General features: G+C 36.1%; 1 protein-coding gene and 1 non-coding gene across 2 annotated transcripts in view; both read left to right on the top strand.

The window, feature by feature from the left end:
* COL25A1 (collagen type XXV alpha 1 chain) overlaps positions 1-7,847 on the top strand; it is a 516,301-nt gene extending 508,454 nt beyond the window's left edge. The window contains exon 37 of the mRNA XM_070791080.1: positions 2,535-7,847. Within this exon, the coding sequence (XP_070647181.1) occupies positions 2,535-2,537 (3 nt within the window). The 3' untranslated portion in view covers positions 2,538-7,847. The remainder of the gene's footprint in view (positions 1-2,534) is intronic.
* Positions 7,848-10,539: 2,692 nt separating this feature from the next.
* Positions 10,540-10,674, top strand: LOC139183723 (small nucleolar RNA SNORA70). Its single transcript, XR_011567344.1, has one exon. It is a non-coding gene; the product is annotated as a small nucleolar RNA SNORA70 (small nucleolar RNA).

The following is a 10,674-nucleotide window of genomic DNA, read 5'->3' on the forward strand; positions in this document are numbered from 1 at the left end:
TTCCACAGAATATATACTATGCCCTGTATAAGATTAAGGCTCTCCTAAATCTAGCCTCTCTTTATATAAAGAATATATACAACACTTAAATCAATTAGACTTCAATAAAATTTTTAAATGGTAAAAAAGAGAATAACTCAGTGATAAAGCTTCAAGATTGCTTACCACATTCCCCAACACAATCAAATGCAAACCATTGTGATCATCCTCTCCCAACATCTTCCTGCACCAAAAAGAGAGAAAGAAAACAATTAAATGGGGTTGGTAGAGGCAAACTATTCAATTTAGAATGGATAAACAAGGTCCTACTATATAACACAAGAACTATATCCAATCTCCTGGGATAAGCCATAATGGAAAAGAATATTTTTTTAAAAGTGTACGCATGGGTAAAATTGAGTCACTTTGCTGTAACAGCAGAAGTTGGCACAACATTGTAAACCAACAATACTTCAATTAAAAAAAAAACAATTAGAAAAATGAAATGTTCTAAAATTTCTCTGTGGTCAACTTAGCCATCTCAAATACGCTGTTGGTCAAATCAAATTAATTTTTAAGTGATATTATTAAAAGAAGGCCAGGAGATTACTTAGTCCTGTTTTAGTGGACCACATTTTTTAATATTAAGTTTAGTAGTGTCTAGAGTGATGCAGGTTCAAACCCTGAATTGGGAAGATCCCCTGGATCGGGAAATGGCAACCTGCTCCAGTATTCTTGCCTGGAAAATCCCAGGCAGAGGAGCCTGGTGGGCTACAGTCCATGGGGTCACAAAGAGTCAGATGTGACTGAGCACACACACACAGTCTCTAGACTCAGTGATAAATGTTTGACTGAAAATTCAGATTGTAGCCACAGAAGAAAGCGCTGTGATTAATGAACAAGTCCTATTTTTTTTTTTTTTTTTATTCCCTCTCTGGTGGCTCAGATGGTAAAGCGTCTATCTACAATGTGGGAGACCTGGGTTCGATGCCTGGGTCGGGAAGATTCCCTGGAGAAGGAAATGGCAATCCACTCCAGTATTCTTGCCTGGAAAATCCAATGGACAGGGGAGCCTGGTAGGCTACAGTCCATGGGGTTGCAAAGAGTCGGACACTACTGAGCGACTTTCCTTTCCTTTCCTATTGTTTTTATGCTGCTCTCAATAATAATTTTTTCATGTAAAACTATTTGATATTTATTTAAATTACTTTTCTTTCTAGATATAGTTCAGTTATCTGTATTTGGAGAATAATGATGTATCAATTCACATTGTAATTCATACAGTGAGTAAAAGGCAGAACTCATGGTTCAGAAAATCCTTAAAAGCTATTAAAATTATCATCTGTCCTTATCCGGAGATTAAAAACCACTTCATAGGAAAAATACCTATAGCCTTCACATTTTTAAATGTTTCATGAAATTTTGTTTTTTCAGATAGGGCAGGCTTGCAACAGAATCTTCCTAAAGTAAGGTGACCGATTTTTTAAATTAAGTTTTAAAAGCTTGTGGGGAAAAAAGGATCTTTAAAATTCTGGAGACTATTTACAAAACATTGGTTTCTCAAAAAATATGTTTGAAATTTGAGATGAGTGGGTGTGTGGAGAAAAGAATACTTCCTGTACACATTCTCTGGCCTTAGCATGATGTGTGTAACACTAAGTGAACTTTATTGCTAAAAATCACAGGGTACCCAGCCTCTTACACATACTTAATATAGCATCTATTTTTACTGGAGAGAAAAAAGCAAATATTTTTAATTAGTGAAATGAAAGATGACTGAGGATGAGTCACCATTGTGATGGGGAGATGAGAGATCTTTAACATCGTCCTTCTCTGGACATTCTACTTTTCTCACTGATTTTTGTTTGCGAAAAAGTCAAGTTTGTCACCAAGATCTGCTCTATAAGTTATACCTCAAAGACTTTTGTTCTTGTATTCTCTCAGACTTAAAACTTCAGCTCCAGGGCAACCTTAGTAATTATGGCTGCCACCCAGAGCAAGGAACTGGGCATTTCTAGATCTTTAGATCACAGTAGAACCTGTCATACAGCTTGAAGACTTGACAAGAGAGGTCAGTCCTGCTTGCCCTTCACAGCAGGGCAGGGCCGGGAAAAGGAAATAAGAACAAGGACAGCGGAGTGTTACAGTTGAGTGTCAGTGAAATAAGCAGTGCATTACACTTGTGTTCTAATGCTTGGAGACGATTACATAAGCCATGCATAGAACATGTATTTTAATTATGGTGTGTCTGTGATAAAATTCAAATTTTCTGCTTTCCCAGAATAGTTAGTGAGACAAACACTTCCCACAGACTTCTCAGTAGCAAAATAAAAATGTGGGTTGAACCGAGGATAAAATGTTTGATGAGTTTTAGAAAACTAGTGTATAGGACATATCAACTGGCTCATTGATTTAAAAAAAACCAACAAAACAACTTCTATTCAAGGTTCTACCAGTTTTCTTAAAATAAAGCCAATTGGGAATTTTTATCCTAAACTACTAATTCTCTATATTTCTCTTTTTTGTTTGTTTGTTTGTTGTTTGTTTTCCTGCAGTGATGAATCTAACCTTCCGAGCATGACGTTGTGTATATAATGGTCCACTTTTTATATTTATAGTTGAAATTGGATTGCAGATTGTACAAGTCTGAGATATGTTTACATGTAGCTGCTTCTTCCTGTTGGCTGTCGTACACATATCCATCTTTTCTTCCCTTACATCTAAAATCGGGCAAGATGTGAAACCAGTAAGAAGCCTGCAGAAAATATAGATCAGTATCTCTTTATCTTATGTGAAGATATGTATTTATATGGACCCAGTGATAGAAATCGATTGTTCTTGCTATTTTCTTACCTTGGGCTTGTTAATTGCATGGGCAAAAAAAGCGCCATGAGATAGTTTACATGAAATTGTGACCAAATACGAACTCAAAGCTATGAAAATGTACTATATGGACTGAGTTTAGAGTTTATCATCACAGCCCTCCTCACCTTTGCTGTTCATACCCACACCACCCACTGAAACTGACTAAAGAGCATGATTGTGTGCCGAGCCTGCTTGCTGTACACCTTCAGATGCTAGCATGCCGTGTGATGAGTCATTTGATCACAACGGAGCTTTTATTTCTTTTGTCATCTCAAGGGGGTTACACCGTGGCTTATTGCCAAAAAGTGATTAAGGTGGCGGAGAGCGCACACACAAATGGTCTTGTATTTTACGGGTGCTGCGGTCCCAGCTACAGATCTTCAGCTTCCAGGATTGTGGGCTCATGTGGCCTCCTTGGTTAAAACGTCCAGGGGCTGAGCTAGTTGCTGACACCAGTTTTCCTTGGGCTGCCCTTGGCAGTGAAGACAAGGATAGAGGATTGGTTCAGCCTCCTGCGCTGTCTCTCGTGTGACCAAGCAGAAAAGAGGTTTACAAAAAGGCAGGCACCCAGAATAGTGGACTTTTTTTTTTTTAATAAACCAAATTCCAGCAAGTGTTAAAATGGGTGCATTTGGAAAATGACAGAGGCGTACAGCACTTCTTTGGGGTAGGAGGTTCTTGGAATGGCAGTCCCTGTTGCTGAAGACAAAGCATGTGTACATCTCACCAAAGCTTGGGTTGCTGAAGAAATCACAAATCCCAGGAAGCGGGTGGATGAGACAACCTTTCCTGAAGATGTAGGAGAGTTCACCCTACATTGTCTACAGAAGCTGATGTGAGAGCTTGCTCCCATCCAAGATCCAACCCGTGCTAAACATTTTCTACAAACTTCTAGAAACAGAACGATATTTTCCATTCTTTTTAATACTTTTTTCTTTTAGCCCCAGGAATATTCAGGAAACTTTTTTTTCAGCTTTTGTCACATTTATTTTGAACAATTTTTTTTTTTTTTTTTGTCTTCAAAGCCTTGCAACTTGGTACACCAATGGTCCAGATGAGCTTTTGCTAACTTCCCTCTTGTTCTGAATAATTGAGGAGAATATAAAAGAAGCTCCACTTTCAGTTCAGTCATTGTAAAGCATCAAAGTTAAGCCATTTTTCAGTACTTTTTGACTTTTTTTGTAGGATGAATATAACATACATAGTGATTATCAGTTAAGATAAAGTCAAGATTTGGTCACATTTGATAGTATTAACTCATTTCTATTTCTTGTAGTTCTATTTAGATCTAAGTTGTATCTATATTTGGATTTCTTTTATCTTTTTTATATTTCTAAATGTTTGTCTTATGCACAGACCAAATCTGAGATCTCAGAAAGCTGTGAAATATAGTTGCCATTAAGAGTATTTTTTTCAACTACTTGCTCAAAAGTTACCTAATTGTATTAGACGGAGCATTTCTTTGCACAGTAAAGAGTTGCCAGCGTGTTTTGAAATGACTTATTACGTTAGGGTTACGTTAGGAGGAACATCATCAGTGAGCAGTCACTCTTTCAACCCATTGGACAATACAATTTCTCATTTCGGGCCGTTTTGTGGGAAATTTTCTGGTTTCGTGTATAGGTTTTCACCAGCAGAAGGGAAATTACCTCACCATTGGCTTCTGGTGACAACAGTTAAGATACGATTGTAAGACAGGGATCCTAAGATCCTTATGATCTCTTTCAGATTATATAACCAAATGCTCAGTTATACAAAATGCCTTCTTTTTGTTTCGATTATGTTTTTGAGAATTGAAAGATGTTTGAACGAATCTATCAATCAAATTGGTAACATTTCTAGTAACATTCCACACTCCGAAACCAATTTAGCATTTTTCAAACAAAAGAGGGCATTTTCTACCCATCTCTTGTATGAGCTGGCTAGGATATGGTGTTTTTTCAATGTCTGAAACAATTTGTCTTAAATGGTTTGGAAAAATGAACTAAAGCGGGTAAAGCTACAATCTCTTCAGGAGAACAAACAGTAGTGTCTTGAGAAAAATCTGGTGGCTATATTTCTTCCTGTCTATCTTTCTTTCTACTCCTCCAGCAGAAAGAGGAATCAAGATGGATCACTATTTAAAACTTGCACAGCTTCAAAAGAGAATACCTCAACATCAAAAGAGAAACATTTCACATACAAAAAATATATATATTTTTTAAACATGGCCCTTTAGAATACTGTTCTATTCTATGTGTATATTGAGGTTTTGCTCTATAACTGATTTGACAAAATTGATTTTTATTCCATGATTAAAGGAAGCTGTAAACTTTCAATATATTTATTTCTTTGGGGAAAACCAAAGGACTGTGGTCCTCCTCTTTGTTCCATGGAATTACTAGGTCTTAACCATCTTGCATAATTTTCAGCTTTTGTTATTAAAATATTTTAAATCATCCATTTTGTTATCAACATAGAAAATCCTCAAGTAATTGCCTAATGAACTCATGAATGTGTCTGCTGATATATGTGTTGGCAGATACATATCTTTCTTTAAGTTTTCTTTCTTTTAATTTCTCATTGGATAGAAGATTAAGAAAAAATACATGAGAGACACATTGAAAATAAGTCAAGATCAGGTTCTATTTCTGATAAGCATCTTTTAAGAATGTCAAATTGGTATGTGTTTTAGCTTTTAAATTGTTTTCCATTTATGTTGGTGCTAATGTATTTCTCTTTCTTTATGGAAAATGCAATTCTACTATGGATAATTTCATTTCTCTGTTTAACAGCATTCCTAAACTGTTAGTGTGTGATTTTAATTTTAAAGTTTATGGATTCACTATAATTATGGTTCAATGACCAGTCTTTCTTAATGTAAAAGAAAACAAAACAGCGTACCCTTAGGTGATGTGTGTTTGTTTGGATTGTGGATCCTCTTATTTCATGTTCATTTCATGTATCATATGCCTTTATCAACTTTCATCTTTTAGCTTATATAATTTGAGTGACAAAACCAACATTAGACAACCTGCATACATTCATAGAGTACCTGACACATAAATATGCTGAAATTTTTCTTCTAGTTTTCATTTTCATTATGAAAAGCAGTCATGAAAGGTTTTTCTTATTTGATTTCATAGAAAACATGAGAATATCTTTAATTTCTACCAGAAATGATCTGTTCTTAAACCTTGTGCATGATGTTCTGATGAGACAGTAAGAACTCTGATTCACCCAGTAGTTCAATCTATATATGCTCTGTCTACTATATGTATATATATATACACACACCTCTCTGCTAGTTTGGAAATGATCAAATCAGCATGATCAAATTAGGACATTAATGGAAAAATTAATGGAAATTAATGGAAAAAATAACTGGTATCATATCTTTATCACTTAGAAAACATGCTTAATTTTCCAAAGTTTTATTTTTAATGTTTCTATTGTAGTATAAAAAGTTAACACAATATTTCATTCTTTTTTTTTGACCATTATATATATTCTTGCCCAGAAATACACAATGCTTGTTAAGGTGGGTGATGTTTTTAATGTCTCCTAATAAATGATCATAGGAACATGCAGATATTGATATTTGAAATCTTGTTTTTCTCTACTTCTTGATAATGAATTTATATTAATAGTTACTATTACCAAAAATGAACTTTTAAAATTTTTACCAAAACAAACAAAAACCTTGCTGTATCTAAAAAGTCAGGACCACAACAACTTAATCTTATATTCTCAAGAATAAAGATTAACAACAGTCACCTGTGATTCTGGCTGTTAAAATAATTCATTCCTAATGGAATTAACATACTTGACCAGTTATAATTCTGCTAAGTTATTTTAGAATTTAAAGACCTTCAGTCCCTAATCTTTCCCATTTTTGTTGAAATAGCTTCATATCAGCTAGATTTACTATATGCCATAGCAGAGATACCCTTACAACTTAAATTTTAAGTGGATTTTGTTTTTGCTAATTCAATACTGAAACATTTTAATGGCATTTCTCATTTTTTAATGTATTTAAATGCAGAAGTTATCCTATGCTGCTTATTGACAAAACTGTCCTTTGGGGAATAAGAAGACTTTTTCAACCTGACCTATTACATTTGATTTACTGATAACAAAGTACCAACATTTCTCAAAATGCAGTGGATATTCTCATATATCTCAGAAATATTAATTGGATTCACAAAAGAATGTCTTACATATCATTGACATTTATGTGAATATTCTTTATACTGTTGTAAATGTTTCATGCAATTTAATAACATTTTTAAAAGATGTATGTATCTGATTTTCCTTTAGAAAATATATTTTTATTTGTATTTTTTACATTTTAAAGTTCATCTCTATGTGCAGCTATTTTTATATTGCCAAAAAAAATCACATAAATACAAAATGAGAGAAAATGCAAAAAAAAAATATTTTGGCAAGCATTACACTGCATATTTTTCTTACTGTTGTGTGGGCCAGTCTCATGTAATTGATTATTCTAAGAATGTGTTGTGTCTTACCACTGTAAATATGGCACAAACCTGTTTTTCTTGATAGTATAAATAATTGAAAGATTGAATTCTCCCTGTTTGATTTCTTGTTTCATTTCACGATCATTTCTCCAGCTGAGATTACAGAATCAAAAGACACAGTGGTTTTTGATTTGCAGCCTGGAGATAACTGCCTTGTGTTCAGTTTCTGATTTGTTTTTATTTGCTTTTTTAACTTGTTTTCAGGGTTCCTAGTTTGTGAGAAGTTGATCTTCATAATTATTTTTACACTATTTATGACTTATTTTCATAATGTAAAAAGTGTGTAATTATTACAATATTAATCCAAACATGGTCATGAATTGTATTGCTATAAAGCTTTATTGATGTTCACGAACACCGTGGTCTGTCTTCTCTAATTTAAACACAGTCCATGAAGAATTTTATTCTATTTTTCTACAGTACTGTAACACTACCATTCAACTTAGTGCTCCGCTGTAGTGATTTTCTGCACACACAAAAAAAAGACTCATACTTTCTGTTAATTAGATAGTAAAAACTATACTGAGCCTCTCCTCCAAGTTCACTTTTCTTCCAGAACCATTCATCTTGAATTAAACTCCCTTGTATTCAGTTAACTCTTACCTGCGCCACATCAAATCAGGGATTCGAGTGTAGTACCTAGCAATCACATCAATGTATTGAATAATGAGTGACTGAATGCCTCTCTAAGGCATCAGTTATTTTTGCGTCCTCACTAAAAGAGCCCTTGTCTTTCTTGCCCTTACCCATAGCGCTCGATGCAGGTGACGGTTGTCTGTTAGTCACTCAGTCGTGTCTGACTCTGTGGCCCCATGGACGGTAGCCCACCAGGTTCCTCTGTCCATGGGATTCCCCAGGCAAGAGTACCATCAACACCCTTTTAAACACTCTTTCCTTTAGTTCCCGTATCATGTCCCTTCACTCTTGTTTTCTCCTACATTAAAAAAAAAAATTTATTCAAGTATAGTTGAATTATAATGCTGTATTAATTTCTGCTGTATAACAAAGTGATCAAATAATATGCATATATATATATATACACATTCTTTTCCATTATGGTTTATTACAGGATATTGAATATAATTCTTTGTGCTACACAGTAGGACCTTGTTATTTACCCATTCTATATGTAAGTTTGCATCTGCGAATCCCAAACTCCCAATCCTTCTTTTCCCCATCCCCTCCCCCTTGGAAACCACAAGCCTAGTCTCTGTGTCTGTGAGTCTGTTTCATAGTTATCTTCATTTGTGTCATATTTTAAATTCCACATATAAGTGATACCATATGACACTTGTCTTTTCCTGACTTACTTTGCTTAGGGTGATAATGTCTAGGTCCATCCATGTCACTGCAAATGGCTTTATTTCATTCTTTTTTATGATTGAGTGATATTCCCTTACTCATGCTATATATCCATCATATATATACCACATGCTGTCTATCCATCCATCTACCAGTGGACATTGAGGTTGCTTCCATGTCTTCGTTTTTGTAAATAGTGCTGCTGTGTTGCATGTATCTTTTTGAATTATAGTTTTGTGTGGGGGCTTCCCTGGTGGCTCAAATGGTACAAACATCCACCTGCAATGTGGGAGACCCCAGTTTGATCCCTGGGTTGGGAAGATCCCCTGGGTGAGGGCATGGCAGTCTGCTCCAGTATTCTTGCCTGGAGAATCCCCATGGACAGAAGAGCCTGGTGGGCTACAGTCCATGGGGTCACAGAGAGTCGGACACGACTGAGCGACTAAGCAGACACATGCCCAGGGGTGGGATTCCTGAATCATATGGTAGCTCTATTTTTAGTTTTCTGAGGAGCCTCCATACTGTTCTCCATAGTGGTTGTACCAGTTTACTTTCCCACCAGCAGTATATCTCCTACTTTTCATTCTCATTTTCTTTTGCCAGCTCTTTCCCCTCTTCCTGACCATTAAATGATAATCCTCAGGATTCTGACCTCCATGCTTCTTTTGCTCTTCTCCACCATATTTTTTCCTCCAGGAAAGCTCATTTACTCCCACAAAGATCAAGTTATTATTGGCAATGCAGATTTTCTTCTGACTTCCAAACCAACTATTACAGACACGTCTACCAGGATGTCCCACAGGCCGTCCTCATCTTCACACCTGGTTCTTTTCCAAGCTTCCATATTATGGAATGTACTGTCCCCCACCTGCCATCTAAGCAAACATGATGGAAATGTCAGAATCCCTCTAGACACCACCTGCCTCTCATTACCCACCCACTGCTGCACACATAAGCATCTAATTACCAAATCCCTTCAATTCTATCTCCCTAATATCTTTTGAGATCCACCTCCTTTCTCCTTGTCCCCATTACCATTGTGTCAGTCTAGGCTTCCCCCAGTTCTTTTGGGGGGACTTTTAGAAGAACCTTCTAAGTGGCCTCCCTGCCTCTAATAACCAACTCCCCTCCACCTCATCGTACTCCATGTCACTCTGAGGGTAATGATAGATTTAAAGAAAGCAAATATGGCCATGTCTTATTTATGAATTTATCTATTTCACTTCCTATAGAATTTGAAGTAAATTAAACAAACACTTATAAAGAAATTAAATACATACATTTGAAAACAATCAAGAAAACCAGACTTAAACAAAGTTCAAGGTCACAAAGACAGTTGTAGTGAAAAGATATGAGTTAAAATTGTATGATTCTGAGCTTCCCGGTGTCCATAACAAAAAAAGAAATATGTCAATAACATGTTTACATCATCTGTAAAGTGAAAATACTACTTCCTCAAAAGAATCAAAGCTGATTGACAAGAAATACCTTATGTGAGATTTCTCATGGCGGGTGCTACTGTTTAGGGCACAACTACAATGAACCCAACAGCAGATTTTTGTAATGTTCTTCACTATACGTCAAGTGCATGTGCCAAAACCATCAATGAAAACAGTTATTCAGAAGACTAACCATGCCATTCCCTTGCTTAAAATCCTCTGTGGACCCCCATTATCATGCAGATATTTACTTGGGGATAAAGTAGCAAGCCCTTTGCAATCCCACTCTGCCTAGCATCATATCCTGCTGGTCAGCAACCCTCACCCCATGTTAAACTATATGAGGATCCCTTTGTCTGCTTCCTGGGCCTGAAACTGTCTCCATCCCATCCTCAGCATCCAGCTGAAGAATTCTTGCTCTTTTTTTAAATTTTTTGCAGCCAATTGAGCTGACCTTCCTCTTTTCCCCATGGGGGCCCAGTGTGCATTAGCCGCAAACAGCGGCCTCCTTGGTGGTGTGCGCAGCCTGTGGCCTGTATGGGCTGCCCTAAGGGACCTTGGAGACAACC

This window comes from Bos indicus, chromosome 6 (assembly GCF_029378745.1).
Source record: "Bos indicus isolate NIAB-ARS_2022 breed Sahiwal x Tharparkar chromosome 6, NIAB-ARS_B.indTharparkar_mat_pri_1.0, whole genome shotgun sequence".
Classification (NCBI taxonomy): Eukaryota; Metazoa; Chordata; class Mammalia; order Artiodactyla; family Bovidae; genus Bos; species Bos indicus.